This window comes from Penicillium cosmopolitanum, assembly GCF_028827165.1.
Source record: "Penicillium cosmopolitanum strain IBT 29677 chromosome Unknown utg000009l:1.0-9042332.0:1.0-9050551.0, whole genome shotgun sequence".
NCBI lineage: Eukaryota > Fungi > Ascomycota > Eurotiomycetes > Eurotiales > Aspergillaceae > Penicillium > Penicillium cosmopolitanum.
Window position 1 is genome coordinate 3,740,148 of NW_026622679.1, and position 15,501 is coordinate 3,755,648.

The window sequence follows — 15,501 nt, forward strand, 5'->3', positions numbered from 1 at the left end:
TTTGCGTACCTATCGAGACACTGGCATGCGACCGCCACATGTATGGTAGATCGCTTAGGCGAGCGCTGGTGAGATCTTTGAGGTGGGTTGATGCAGCCACTTGGAATGCATGTATTGTGATATCAACTGGCATCCAAGGATCGGGCTGTGAGGGAGTTTTCTGCAGGTCGAGCGGAGGTGGAGTGAGGGGATCGAATGATGAATGATGAAGTGAGGGAGTTGTGCATGTACGAGTGCCGGGTGAGTCTATGGAAGAGCGTACAGTGCAAATGATTAAGTAACCATATGGCTCATTATATCCATGGATGTTTGCTGAGTTTCTACAATCGTCATTGTAGTAGGACTACATAGTAGGAAAGCCCCCGTGTCTCGGGCCCCTCGGCTAGAAATTTGTACAAGCACTGTAGGTAGTGACCGCGAGAGTCGGGTAGTTGGAAAGTCTTGAAGTCTTTAAGATGACGATTTGAGGTCATTATTATTCCCTAATAACTAGTATATTCTGGGCCACGAGACCGTGTCGAAGACTTGCTTTTTTTTGCAGATGGTTTCTCCTTGGCCTCGGGACACCTGGGAATATGTATATCAACTGTTCTATTGCCAGTCTTGTCTTGAAGGAGATCCCGGCAGCTATCCAGAATGCAGGAGAACAAATTAAGAAACTTGGAATAATGTTTGCTATATTTTTCCAGCTCCTGAAGCTGAATGTCAATAGCCGAATGCTATGCCACGCGTGGTTATCACATTACACGAACATCCGATCGAACTGCCGAGATTTTGACCGATACCATGACAAACAGCTGAGTTTAGAATTTAGTTTAGAATGGAAGCGAACCATTAGTTCATCTCCAGTAAGTCATGGTCAATATTGAACTTGAAGTTGCCATGTCTCGTATATATTACAATCAAGGAATGATCAACTGTGGTACATTTCAAACACCCAATGATAGCCTCCAACACAAGAAGAAAATGCGGATCTCGGTGCTTAGACTTTATGAAATCATACAAAGGTCCCTCCATATAGTGACTGAAATTACGATAACCGGGCTTCACGGGGACCAAATTATCCAAAGTAGGATAGTTCGTACTTTTGCGCTTTCCACCTTCCAGTAACGGGTCGCACAGATCCAGTGTGCTGGGAGGGGGAAAACAGGACAGCCCGTTAAGATCAGAGCAAGAGATTGGAGGGGTAAAAGTAAATCCGACAGCCAAATTCTTGTTCAAACTGATATCAACAAATACAATGCAGAATCCTCGTTCTAGCAACACAAAAAAGTGACTGCAGTTCACGGCAATGACTTGCGTGAATCATCTGCAGCGTTCCCGAGGGACGGGATTTGGGCGTGGGTGGTGTGGGTGGACTACACCCAAACCAGTTTAACTTTGGAACAAAACTCACCCTATTCCCACTTCGGCAAGGGAATCTGGAGAAGTCGATGGATTGGATAGAAGAAAAAATCGGTGTGGAAAAAATTACTCTATTATAGTTCTTACAGTTTAGACAGAGCTCACTCTGGTCGGGATCTTCATACTGGCAACCTTGGAAGTTATTCTTTTTTACTTTCTTTTTTCTTCTTTTCTTCTTTTCTTTGCCTTCCAGTTATTTCCCTAAACGCAAGTGATGATTCGAAATACGACCAGATAGACCAGATATGGAAGTTTTACTTTTCCGTGACGAATCTGCACCGGGACAATCGTGGGATCGGATATTCACATCTCACCAACAGGGCGCAATGCAAGATCCCCGATTGAGTTGCTGGGAGGCCCAGCAACCCAAAATCCTGAATTCCCTTGCATACTGGGAACAGACCATCCGTTCCTGCGAGACTCCGTAAATGTACATGGATCCCTTTATCTTGGTTTGTTTTCGCCGGGGTTGTTATCGCACTTTGGTCAAGGGGGCATGGATGGGGATGGATGCCAGCGTAAGGGGAGCCTCACTCCATATGCAAAAAGCCTAATTTGAATGACTTTGTTTTCACAAGGCTTGGAAGGGTCCCAGCCGACCGGTACAGCAGAAGTCTCAAATACGAGTAGCAGGCTCAAAGAATAGCCACGGTTCAGAGATAAATTTGGTACTGTAGCAATCGAGCGCAGACGATATCAGACCGCTAAAGGACCCTTCCATGGGAAGAAATGCAAGTCCAAACCACATGGAACCGATATCCCACGTGGAGGACGTGCTCTTCGGGTCTCCGCCTGCTGTATGTATGTAAATTGAGTACGTCTGTACTGGATGTATGTACATACATACAGGACACCAAAGATGTGTCGTGCGGGTGTCATATCAATATCGTGCGACGTATCAAATTCAGGTGGCGAGAAGATACCGAAACAAACAAACAAGTGTCAGGGTTCCAGCCACCCAGGGTGGGTGAGTTCCTGCGCTGTGCAACGTGTATAGATCACATTTCTGTGTGGGGTTGAAATCGTATTTCAACACAGACAATACAGACATTCGTTCGAGGTCGGAGACTGCCGTAACAGTATTAATCAGTAATCAATAACCAACCCCATGGCCAGAGCTTTCAACTTCTCATTGCTTTTCAGCTGGGAGCTGCCAGCTGGAGCTCCATGTGTGGATCATGGTTCCCGCAAGGACAGACATAGGCACAGACCAGGGGGGGGGGAGGGTTGTTTTTTTTTTTGGTTTTTGTTTGTCTTTTCGGTTTTCAGTTTTCATCCATGCGAAATCCACCAGAACGGTGAACTCGCCGTTGATACCGCTGTCATTGGCTGACTGACACAAGCTGAGATGAGAGAGGCGCGCTTTGCGAGAGGGTATTGGGGTATTGGGGGTGCTCGAGTCCGTAGATCAACCGTGCGACTATTTTCAGCTCGGTCTACGCTCGGCCTCGCATCTGATCCATTCGTGGCGCACGAATCAACGCACTTCATCGCCGATGAATATGTTAATCCTTGTACATTTGTCGGCGAATACATATGGTCATCTGGTTGGCGACTGGGTCGCGTATTGGCTGGCTCATCCAGAGGAGATATGCGAAATGCGTTGCCCATACCAGAGCGGATGGTGTACATATGTGGAGAGTATGGGCCAGTTCCACCCCAGCATTCTTTGCACGACAGCCCTGGAGAGCCGATACACATGGAGGGAGATTCAAATCCGAGATTCCTCCGAGGAATATTGACCAGTTGTCCACTCCTTGATCAACACCACTGGCATCTGGAAAAAGTGGAGGTTGATGGTGTTTGGTCTTTCTTCAATGCTACAGTACACACTACGCCTGACTACTCGTTTGACAACTGGTGTATTGAGCCAGCCACCTTCTGTCAAAAAATGCATTCCAGTGAATACTCTCCCCCTATTCACAAGACATCCTTTTCCAAGAATTTGTCAGACAGTCAGCCGCCCTGCTCGATCTCCACAGAACTGGATGTATCCCCATCTGCGACCGGTAAAAATCTGCATCAGCCGCAGCCGCAGCCGCGTTGATTGTCAATAGTCGAGTCGTATTCTGCCTGATCTAGTTATACTACGGAGTAAATATGTAAGTACAGTATACTGGTCAGAGCTTGGAGCATGAGAGCGCGAGTTTGGTTAGTATCCAATGCAGTCGAGCTCTCATACGCTTCATCCTGGGATTTACCGTCTGCAAAGACAACGAACTAACTATCTAGCCGACGCCAACCGGGTACGAATGGATGGATGGATATTCCGTAGATACTGTAGATAGATACCAGACCAGACAAGGGGGAAAGGAGATCATCTTCTCCATATGGAGGCATTCCACTAGTCCCGTGAACCCCACGACTGCCATTCATTGGACGGGCGTGGGAGGAGGGAAGGGGAAAGGGCTCTCATATGTATGTACATACATGGGCATTGTCTTGCATATCTTGATTCCGGGGTCCTGCGCGAATGCGATCATGCGCCCATTAATCGCGACGACCGAGATGTAAACAGAACATGTCAAGTGAACTTGAACCTTGAAAGTGAGTGTTGGCCTATCGTCGCGTAGATACAGACATACTTTCGATACGCACGATGTTAAAATCCAGGCACCAGGAATCCAGTCCAATACAGTCCAGTCCCGGTCCAGCTCAAACCAATACAATTGTTCGTAGGAGCTGCCTGTGTGGCCTTGGAGTACTCCAAGTCCTGTTCCTTGTCAAAATAGCCACCCCCTTGCATGTGCGCATCAGTCATCTCCCAAACTCTATCGTCACTAGAAATCTGTGCCTTGGGGAGTGTTTCATGCATGGCGTGCGGAGCGACATATGAGATTATTGGGAAGATTGCGCGTTGGATATTCACCTGGTTGATCGCCATTGCCAGCAGGACATATCAGGATAGGAGAGGACGCGCCGTGCCGCACCGTGCCCCGCCCTGAAGGATGCATTAACAAACGCACATGAGTGGTCGATTTCGAATAATGTCTTTCAATTTACTTTTGTGGGGCGAGGGTTAATTAATGGATCGTCTACAGTCTAAATGGTGAATGGGGGCGGGAAGCCCTGGTTGGGTTGGAAAGTCGGCCAGATGGCTTTGTATAGACCCCTCTATATAGAGTTGGGTGGTGGCCCAACGACCTGTTCATGTCGGGCAGAATGCGCCCAACCGGACCCAAGGAACTGGGTAGATACGAGAGTACGGAGTACTTTACATACTAACTTGATGAGAATGGGGGCGTGGAAGATTTCGATGGGACCTGGAGGGGGGGCAAAGGAGAGGGGATGTTTTGATGTTTCACTCTTGTGTCTGTATGCATGTCAATATGTATTGTACGTGACGCTCTGACTCTAACTCTGACTCTGATTCTGGCTTCCTCTTCCCCTTCGAAGAATCGATAATTTGTGATTCGATTTGCCCAATAAAACCCGCGCCTCACATCAAGAATGGAGATCTGGAGATAATTCGGACCCGAAGAGTGGTAGATCAGTAAGTATGCAAAAGATGGAGTATTGAATTTGGAATTTGGAATTTGCTTTTTTGTTATTTTCTTTTGCTGCTTCCTACGGAATATACGGAGCATCTCTGAATTATGCTCCGTATGGAGTGTACTATGGAAGTGTACCCCGGTCGAACTAAATTGCCCGTTGGCTGAGCCCCGACCCGACGGCAAGAAATTTAGGCCATCGAGTCGGGTCAGAACTGGAGCTGGAACTAAAACTTGAACAGGTGAACCTGAATTGGAACTTGAACTATTGCACGGAGTACTGTAACTAACCGCTCCATCGGGCTCGCCTTCGACTCCACACTGATTCCACTTTCATTCCGTCCCGGGCCCGCCGAGGCGGAAAGTTTGCAAAACTGCTCAGATGACAGGATAATGTAATCTCTATCTGCGCCGCGACAGGCGAAAACGGTCGGTCCAAACAAAAAAAAGCAATGAAAAGACGAATAGAACAGAGCAATGCTTCTACTAGCGCGGCACTATCGTTCTTTCAACTGCTTTCTGTACAACCCTCAACGGCCATGAATGTGCCGGACAGACGGGGACGGGAGCTTGTACCACAGTTGCGTCCTGGCTTCCAAGGTTTATCCCCCTCGAAGGCTTGCCCTTTTCTACAGTAATCATTTCGGCGGTGTGGTGTGGGATCGCCCGCGAGTCTCCGGCAGGTTTTTCTGGAATGAGACATTCATGATCGTTGGACAGTTGGTTTCCGTGTCTGATATCATTTGCCGGTCGGGAGCATCAGGGAACCAATGACGGTGAGTGAAGCGGGTGCCACTCGGGCCCGTGGCTGGTGATGAAGTCATTCCTTCAGGATCGGGGTCATTTGGTTTGTGTTTGGAACAGTGGACGAATCGTAGGGAATGAATAACCTTGGAATTAATCTAGTTAATCTATCTACTGAGAAACCTAGTACGTAGGTTCAAAGTCAATCTATCGAGTACGGTTTTAACTGATACTAGTACTCGTACTCGTAACTACTACATATGCATCGATTGAACTCCAGATATAACCCCACTAGAAACAATGGACCCGTGTCAGACTGAAAAACGGGTGGACATTTCTCATCTCTCCAATTTCCACGGTGGAGCCTGGCTATTCCCGTGCTTGTCCCATGGACGAGACAACGGGAGTCCCCTGATGCTACCGTGGATCATGATGGGACGTGGAAGGGGTGGGTAACTGAATTACCCGTACTTTGAATCCGATCTTTGCCATTTATCTCTTTGGAATTTAATGTACTCCGTACATATTCCCGCCTTGTTAACACGCGTTGTCAACGAGCGCATGTTAACCACTATTCCGGGTCAGCCCATGATCATTGATCTACCGGAGGACCAGAGTCCTGGGGCGACCGGAACTGTTCTCCCTTTCGCGGCGCGGGATCCTCGGGCTCCGGAGTCTTCTCGAACGCGAATCCAGAGAGTCGTATCCACCTTGGACGGCACTGGCAATAATGCAATAGAGTTCGAAGGCGGCGATTGTCTGGTACCCCTTGCAAGTTGAGCTGCCGAGATCAAAGTTTAAGTGCGCGGCGAGAGGTCAATCGAGGGAAGGAGGCACTTGGGGTATTCGTACTCCGTACTCCGTACGGTGTACGGAGTAGATCGAGAGGAGATCGGAGACAGAGAAGAAAGGATGGACAGCATTGGACGCGTGGTAGTTAAGATTTCCCGAGGATTGGGTGCTGGGGAGCGATCCCTGCCCGGACTTTGCCTCTTTTTCGCGTAGTGTGGTGTTAGTGGAGACGGATCAGGATCGGCTTGAGGACGGAGGACTCGGAGTATTCCGTTGATGGAATAGTGTCTCATACTCAGAACTAGTCCATAACTCTGTAGAATAGAACAGTAGACAGCAGAGTAGAACATAATGTGAATGCTGTGAGCGTGAGCTGTATGAATACCTGCACTCATAGTGCTAACTAGCACTCTGCACTCCAGTGGACATGAACATGAACACACTCTGATCAGCATGACCCACTCGTTCATTCCAAAAGAAAGCAAACCGACCTGTCACCTCATGAAAGAGACGGGAGGCAAAGTAGAATGGGGATATGTAATCATAACAGGCTGTGATATAACATGGCCAGCCTGCCCAGCCCTAACTCGACAGTGTCAACCCTGGCAGCATTGGGTATCATCGTATCCATACCAATACTGTACATACTGTAAGTTACCATACACCATACACCATACCATACCATATACTCCGTACCATACCCTATACTGTCACTGTCACTCTGTCCATCGTTCCATCGTTCCTTCCCCTCCATTGTCATTGCACATTCAGACCAGTCGACTTCTTCTTGCACGATCTATCTGATACGCGGCTTCTTCTTCTTCTTCCTCTTCTCTCCCATCTCACACTTCACTTCCTCCACATCTCTTCCACTTCATCTCTCCCTCTCTTTTACCCATTCCATCTCAACTTCCCCCCCCCCCCTCGACATGGGTCCCTGGTCCGATCTTCGCCGCATCTGATTATTTCTTTGTTCTAGTCGCTCCACCCAACCCCCCTCAGAGCTTCTCCATCGGCGCGTCCGTTTACCCTCTCATTTTTGTGGCGGCCCTATTCCAGACAATACTTATTCCTTCTTCCTGGTCGCTGCAGCCTGCCTGCTGAGCTTACCTGACCTACCTTGGCGACTACGTTCCTTTCACCAACGCGCGCTGTACTTTTCCCTCCATCTCCGACTCCAACCCCGACTCCAACCCGGTTCCTTTTTCTCCCCCTCGAATCCTACCGCGACTCGCCATGTCCTTTTAAATCTCGGCGCCTTTTTAAATTTTTTGTCTCCTTGTTAATACATGACCTCGGTCTAGTTGCACGGCTTCTCATCGGTATATTGACGCGCTTCCTTTCATATCCCGTCCTATCCTATCCTTCTCTGATCCTGTTTGTACTGACCCCGTCTCCAAGAGCTCTCGCGATCCCGTTCCGACGCGGACTTCACCCTCCTCCGATGAGTCGCATGCCGCCGCCCGAGGGGCATCATGGTCCGCCCCCGGTCCCGCATGCCTATGAACCTGGCTCTGCCTGGCGGCCTCCATATGCGCCGCATTATGACAGTCATGCTCACCCTCACGCCCATCCCCATGCTCCCGCTCCGGAACGCCGTCCCCCCACCACCCAGGCTACCCTCCCACCGCCAAACTACCCTGCCATGCATGGCCGCGAACTGCCACAGTTACACCTCGATGGTCCCTACAGTCGCCCCGGCAGCTTGCCAGGGTCAGCCGGCCCTGACCCTCACGCCTCGCAACATCCTTTTCGTCCCCCTATGAACGGAGCCCCCCACGAAGCCTCGCCGCATTCCGCCCCGCCAGAGTACCGTGCGCCGCGGATAGGCTATCAACCAGAACCTCCCGGTCCGGGCGAGACGACACCTACTTCCGGTCCTCTGCCCCCGCCCTCGCAGTTTATGTCTCCTGCTCCAGTTTCCGCTTCTACCCCTGCACCTTACGGCCCCGACTATTATCAGAGCGCGGCCTATGGACTGCGCCAGCGCAAGGCAGCCAGAGCGCAACAAGTATGTTTAACGACATGTGTATTGGAGGATTATACACGTATACGCATCCTTCGTGCGTAAGATTGACTAACGATGTCTGACAGGCATGTGATCAATGTCGAGCGAGGAAAGCCAAGTGCGACGAGGGACGCCCAGAATGTAGTCATTGCAAGGAAAATGGGTTGAAGTGTGTCTACAAAGAAGTGCCAACTCACAAGTCTGTCTCTCCTGCTGGAAAATGATATGGAGTCGAGTAATCCAAAATACTGACCCCAAGATCAGACAGGAGAAATCCATCCAGCCTATCATGACCCAGCTCATGCATTTTAAGGATGAGGTCTTACAAGACCTCAAGAGAATTCATAACGAACAGGAACACAACGCCAACCTTCTCTCGCGACTTATCAGCGGACATGGCTCAGCCGTGCCCGATCAAAATCGATTAAGTCAATCAGCTATCCCAGCCCCAGCTCGTGAGCTTCCGGTGAAGATGGAATCGCAGGTCTTAGCGCCGATGGATCCGATGACTGAGAAGAGTCCTTATGGACAGCAGCAGAGGTTGGACCCAGCTACCGTCAGTTTCGATGAAACGGGAATGAAGGGGGATAATGAGGGCGAGCTTTCAATTCCGCTGGAACATACGACCGCGGCTCACAAGTTGTTGATGTGGCCTTCAATCAAGAAGTTGCTTAACCCCCACGACTATGATAAGGACTATGTGATGGGGTTGGAAGGACAGCGTGGTGTTACCAGTATCTTTGATCGCGGCGAAGACTCCTTCTCGGCCGATGGCTCATTCTTGCCGTGGAACCAAAGCACACCGTCGAATGGAGACCTGAACGCTCACATGCAATCCGGATTACCAAGCTGGGCAGGCTCAGCATTACAAGACTCGGACGCAGATATTTCTCGATTTGGTTTGCTGCGGTTGGATGGGAAAACTGTCAAACGCTACTTCCATAGCTATCTCAACCAGATGCACCTGCTGCATCCTTTCCTCGACCAGAGAGAGCTCGAACTCAAAGTGGAGGCGTTTATCCGGTGCTATTGCCCTACCGATGCTAACTCACTTTGCCGTGAGAAGAAGCGCAAGCGCTCAGTCGAGGATGTGGATGGCAGTGGCAGGGATGGTTCAACAAAGCCACCTGTGGGATTGAACATAGATTGTGCGATTGTTTTACTGACCCTTGCCGTCGGCGCCATTTGCGAGACCAAGTCTCCACTCCCGGGACCTGTGATGGAGAAGGAACCTGATTACCGACAGCAATTCATTCCCGGTCCAAGGCAAACCATCCCAACCCCCGCCAATGGCACCAACACGATCAATGGTTTCCTTTCTCCCGCAAACTCAGACTCCGCGCTCCCATCGAATACCTCTTTCTACGCCCCATTTGAGGCGGGTAGTCATTCTTTCCCATCCTCAGCAACAGAGTCACGCCCCGACAAAGCGCCGAGAAGACGGTCTACCATCCAGGATAGCCAACCTAAGAACTACCAGGTGATCCCAGGGCTAGCCTTGTATGGATATGCCATACAATCCCTGGCATTACTTCACTCTGGTATCCATCTGGAGCATGTCCAAGCGAACCTGCTTGCGGGTATCTATGCTGGACAGCTAGCACACCCATTCTCAAGCCATAGCCATATTCATAAGGCTGCTTGGGCGTGCCAAGTTCTTGTTGCTTCGAAGGAGTACAAAGCACTGGAAGGAGGTCCAACACAGGACCTCTTTAACTTTGTGTATTGGACTTGTTTGCAGTTGGAGAGTGATCTTCTGGCAGAATTGGATATTCCCGCCAGTGGCATATCCCGCTCCGAGTCTATGATCCCTCTTCCGAAAGGAAGGTGGACGATCATACCCATGCCGAACGACATGAAAGATCCTCATGTTTTGATGATGATGTTCTATTCAGCCCAGATTCATCTCCGCAAAGTTCTCAACCGTGTCCATACGGATCTTTACAAAGTTGAAAAGGAAGGTCAATCTCGGTGGTCATCCAGCGTCCAAGAAGCTCTTAGTCAGAATCTGGATCTCTGGCGTTTCAGCCTTCCCGATATTATGATCTGGAAAGACGAGGATCCACCTGCGAAGGAGATCAATGCAGCTCGAATGCGAGCTAAGTATTACGGAGCTCGGTACATCATTCACAGACCGCTATTATACCATGCTCTCCATTATGGCGGATCTGGTGCGCGTGTGGATGCGGTGGGTCAAACGTCTGCTGTGGATTCCCCCACGGGATCAGTAGGCAATTCACAGCCACAGCAAATGTCTCCTTCTATAACCAATACCTCCAACCGGGCACAGAATATGACACGGATGCTCAGCGACATCGGTACAGTCTCAAGCAACCCTGCTGCTGCCTTCCCGAATGGTTGGACGCCACCGACCGTCAACTTGCGAGACCTCCCTTCCAAACTTCGACGTGCCTGCAAGGTCTGCGTGGACTCTGCCATTCTTAGTACAAAGGCCTTCGACGGCATCGAGGATCCGTTTGAGGCACTCAGCAACGCATCATTTAAAGAGGAGCCGTACAAGAACATGCAGGACCCACTAGAGGGCCACCGTATGGAGGATCCATTCACCTTGGACTCGAACTTTGCCTCTAAGGATGAGAAGAATCGACTTGTGGTTACTAATATCTTTGGTACAGCCCATGCGTAAGTCTCCAACAACCGAATCCCTCAAGCAGACACTCCCCGTCTCTGCTTACTCTTACTAATCTCCATTTTAGTCAATTCGGAAACCTGCTCGTCCTGTCAGCAACATACATGTCCACCCTATCCGAGCTCGTCGATCGCGACGAGCTGAAAGTACTCCTCAAACGAACCATCCGCTTCCTCCTGCGCAGTGAACACATCTCCCCAACCCTCCGCGCTGACGCCCGCATCTTGACGGAAATCTACAAGAAGATCTTCCACCATTCCCCCACGCTGGAGAAACCCAGTACTCCTTGAGAGAAACTCCTCAGTCTCATGATGACAATTCATATTCCCATTCTGGCCAAAATTTCCTTGACCACGGTAGTTGGTGTTCAATTGGCGCAACACGACATTTTTGTTGGATTTTGGATTTTAGCCCCATCCCCCTGTCTTGTTATGTCCAGGTATCTACCCCGAGCGTGGTATAAGACCCAGCACCCAGCGTGTTAGGATTGGTATCCTACCTGGACGGATGACAGGGCGGACTGTGTTTTATTTGCTGCGAAATTGCATTTAGTGGATTCAATTACGGTCTATCTAACGGATATATGCACTTCTTGATTCCCGGGAGTTCCAGTGTGGCTATCACTTTGTTTTGCATGATAAACCATCCATCGCTCTTCTCTTCTTTCTTCGATCGTTAACTCTGGGGCTTTGGTCCCCCACGGCCACTTTTTTCACTCCGATGCATATTTCTTTTCTCTGGTTGGCCTGGTGTTCCATTTGATTTTTGATCTATCTATATCCATATCCATATCATCCACAATGAACGAAGTGGCTTTGCAGTTCTCGAATTACTATTTTCTCTTGTGACTACATGTATTCTACTCGCACCTACTGACTACTCCTACTATTATACTAGTAGTACCATAAATCTCTGGAGGTCCAGCAAATCCAATTGCCCAGGTGATCATTGAAATCATGTCATAATTCATCAGTATGTGCTAGAACTACTACTAGTACAAACGTACAGCCTGAAGTAGCCTCTCTCTTCTAATCTAAGCGCAAAGCATGGAATCTAAACAAAAGCCCTGCCACCAACTCCAACCATTAAAGCCAACCCCCAAACCAGTGTACCGCTACCAGTACTAATCCTCACATCTGCCCCATTCTTCTCAACCCCCTTCGAGCCCGTCGCACTCGCACTCGCACTCGCACCCACAGAAGAATTCGTCAAACTCCCACCCCCACTAAAAGCAACCTGCGCCCCCTGCACCCCATCATTCCAGTACTCCCTCACGACAGCAGCCCCAATTTCCGCAACTCCATACGTAGAAGCCATAAGGTGCGTTGAAAGCGCGATAGGCGGGACACTGGCGTCAATTACGCGGACATTCTTTAGGCCGTGGACGCGGAGGTTTGCGTCTACGACGCCGCCTTGGGATTTTGGGAGCATGGCGCAGGATGAGGAGGGGTGGTATTCTGTTCCGGCGTTTTTGCGGATCCAGGTTTCCCAGTCGCTGTCTGATTGGGTTGAAGCGCCTGGGGAAGTTTCGGAGGTGAAATTTGAGGAGAGGGGAGTTGTGTTTCCGAGGCGGCGGGCGAGTTTTAGGGATGTTGTTAGGATTGATGTGTCTTTATCAGAGTTAGTTAATACTTCAAGGTTTGGTATTCCGAGTCGGGGAGGAAACTTGAAACGTACCGGCTGAATTGGAAAGATAATTCGGGTCAATGACGGGATAATCCATCGGGTCGGATGAATTGATATAAACCCGTCCATGAGAGTAAGGATGCTGAAGGGCAGCTGTGATGCCGACGTCGCCGTTTCCATCACTGTTCATGAAGAGTAGTTCGACCAGGCCGGTGGGACTGTTGAAGATTTTGGCAGTCGTGTTGTAGATGGCTTTGTAGCCTTCCAGGACTGTGTCTTCGTATGTGGTGTTTGGGGCGCAAGAGTCCATTTTCGATTGGATGCTTGATAGTTCGGATTGTAGGGTGTCCGTGTAGATGTTGCTTGCGTTTACGTAGGCGACGGCTGAGTCGATGTATGTTAGGAAGAGGGGGTTGTTCTGGGTTTGTTAGATATTGTTTAAGATAGAGGCAATTTCAAATTGTATAGATTGAGGGCGGTGGTGCTGGCTTACCCTTTCACTGCCGTTGTCGTAGAAGATTGATCCGGCTGTTTCGGCATCTGTGGTCCATTTTATGGTAGCGCTCTGGTTGGGGTTAGTTATGCATTGACTTTTGGTAATAGGAGTCAAATCACGTACGATGTGGTCCTGGAGATGCTGGCCAACACCGGGAAGTTCGTGGACAAGATCAACTCCAGCACTGGATAGGACATCCTTCGGTCCAACTCCACTGTGAAGAAGAACTGCCGGACTACCAACAGAGCCCGCGGCTAAGATGACTTCCTTGGTAACGTTGATGGTATTTTTCGTCGTGCCGTTGTCAGGCGTGTACTCGACCGCGTTGGCGGTTAGGTTGGACGAATTATCGAAGATAATGCGTGTGACGTGCGCGTTGGCTAGGACATCATAGTTGCCACGATCAGGGAGCGGGTCAAGATAGCCAGTCCGACTGTATGATCGGGTCCAATTGCTCGGGTTGATGCATGATGTCGAGACTTCTGCGCCCCAGTTCGAGCCTCCGTACATATCGTCAGAGATGGGGATTCCGATGTTTGCACAGGCTTCTGACCATTGGCCGACTTGGTCGAATGAGCTGAGGTAGAATTAGCGGTTCACTCGTCTCCAGTGGTGTAAAAATGTATGTGGGAGTTCTTGTGAGCATACAATCCAGGATAAGAGGCGTGGATCGGACCATCGCCACCGTGAGTCGATGAATCCCATGTGATATCCGCCTGTGTTTTGACATCGTCTGTTGGCGGCGAGAAAGTCTCACTCTTCTTCATAGCGGAATAGAAAGAGTCCCACGACCAGTTTTCCGCACCGTCCATATCGCCCAGCATACTCTGCCACGCGTTAATCTCATTCTCGCCCGGCCGAGTCATGTACAACCCATTGATAGCCGAACTACCACCCAGCACTTTTCCGCGGGGCCAGTAGATCTCGCGATCGTTTACATTGGGTTGCGCGACGGTGTAGAAGCCCCAATTCAACGGTGTTGTCCAAAGGGAGTCGAAATATGAGTATGCCGGGGTATCTAGATGAGTTGTTAGATGGCGCGATAAGGGTAAGGAGTATAGGAGTACTATGCAGAGCTGAACCTACCAATTCGATTCCGATATTCATCTCCATTACCACCGGATTCCAGTACCAACACTGTGTGGTTTGTATCTTCTGCCAGACGTCCTCCAAGCACGAGGCCAGCCTGACCTCCGCCGATCACGACAAAATCGTAGGAATCGGCGATCTCCGTGCGCGGAGATAATGCGAGCGCGAAAGGCGCGACAAGGCCCGCGAGAAGCTGAGCAGACTGCACCAAACGCATTATGATGAGGGCGATGTGCGAGAAAGATTGGCAAAAGTTGACATCGAACAGGCAAGAAAGAGGAGCAGTCGAGTAGGTCGGAGAGGAGAGAAGAGGGCTGGATTAGTAGACTGCTGCTGCCAGTGCTGATCTACAGCACTACGACAGGAAATGGAAAAATGGCAAACGAAAGCAAGAAAGAAAAAAAAAATATGATTCCAAGAAACTGCGCTATCGAAATAAACAACCGACGCCTAGCCCCTCCTCCCAAGGTTAAACTACGAGTAGCTTGACGCTGTTACGCTCCGCGGTCGTGCAGTAGTCCACCAGACCAGCACGCGACGATATTGGCCGAGCCCTGAAGCCCCCGAGACAAGGCGGGGGCTATGATTCAAGATCTCCAGCTATCATCGTCCAATGGGCAAATTAGATCTCGATAAGGTGAAACAGACCTGACGCAATCCGTGGTAAGGATTTGATATCATGGCGAAACCACGGCTCTATCGCAGATTTTTCAGGGGTATCCGATTTGGTTCGATTCAGCGTGGTACCCAGCACGATCGATCGGGGAATGGTAGATGCACATACATACAGCAGGCAAATCCACGGGAAAATATTCGGCAGAAGCAACTAGTAAATTATTAGTGCTGGAATTAGTGAAGTGTAGACGGTCGCACAGAGGGGGATCTCCACGTTGCTAGGCAGGTCCGTGTGTTGCTATGTCCCATCCACCGCCTTTTGTCGGCCCATTATCGCCAGCCTAAGAACAGGAACAGCAGAGGGAAGAGACCGAGACCGAGTGCCTGAGTGGGCTGGAAGTGGGTTTGGTGGGTTGGTCGGTCGGTGGTTGATTCTTCCCCGAGGTCCGCACGGATAGGAAGGTCGCTAGTTGATCATCCTTAAAAACAGGGAAGTCTAGAGCCCCGCCTGGATGGAAATTCCGATTCTAGATGCTCCGCTTTATGATGTTTTCTTTGTTCAGGTTTCTTTTGCGGTGCCACATGC

At 49.9% G+C, this 15,501-nt stretch overlaps 3 protein-coding genes across 3 annotated transcripts; 1 reads left to right on the forward strand and 2 right to left on the reverse strand.

Annotated features, from left to right (window-relative positions):
* Positions 1 to 4,006: 4,006 nt before the first annotated feature.
* N7509_009508 (uncharacterized protein) lies at positions 4,007 to 4,288 on the reverse strand (the record flags this gene model as incomplete). The annotated part of the gene is made up of 1 exon (XM_056634145.1): positions 4,007 to 4,288. One exon carries the CDS (start codon positions 4,286 to 4,288, stop codon positions 4,007 to 4,009), a length of 282 nt encoding a protein of 93 aa, XP_056484765.1.
* A 3,596-nt stretch (positions 4,289 to 7,884) lies between these two features.
* Positions 7,885 to 11,379, forward strand: clcA (putative C6 finger domain protein; the record flags this gene model as incomplete). Its single annotated transcript, XM_056634146.1, has 4 exons — positions 7,885 to 8,442; positions 8,526 to 8,638; positions 8,704 to 11,082; positions 11,157 to 11,379. The coding sequence occupies 4 exons, from the start codon at positions 7,885 to 7,887 to the stop codon at positions 11,377 to 11,379; spliced, it is 3,273 nt and encodes a 1,090-aa protein (XP_056484766.1).
* A 763-nt stretch (positions 11,380 to 12,142) lies between these two features.
* Positions 12,143 to 14,517, reverse strand: N7509_009510 (GMC family oxidoreductase; the record flags this gene model as incomplete). The annotated part of the gene is made up of 6 exons (XM_056634147.1): positions 12,143 to 12,699; positions 12,767 to 13,133; positions 13,209 to 13,280; positions 13,335 to 13,788; positions 13,860 to 14,229; positions 14,298 to 14,517. The coding sequence occupies 6 exons, from the start codon at positions 14,515 to 14,517 to the stop codon at positions 12,143 to 12,145; spliced, it is 2,040 nt and encodes a 679-aa protein (XP_056484767.1).
* Positions 14,518 to 15,501: the final 984 nt, after the last annotated feature.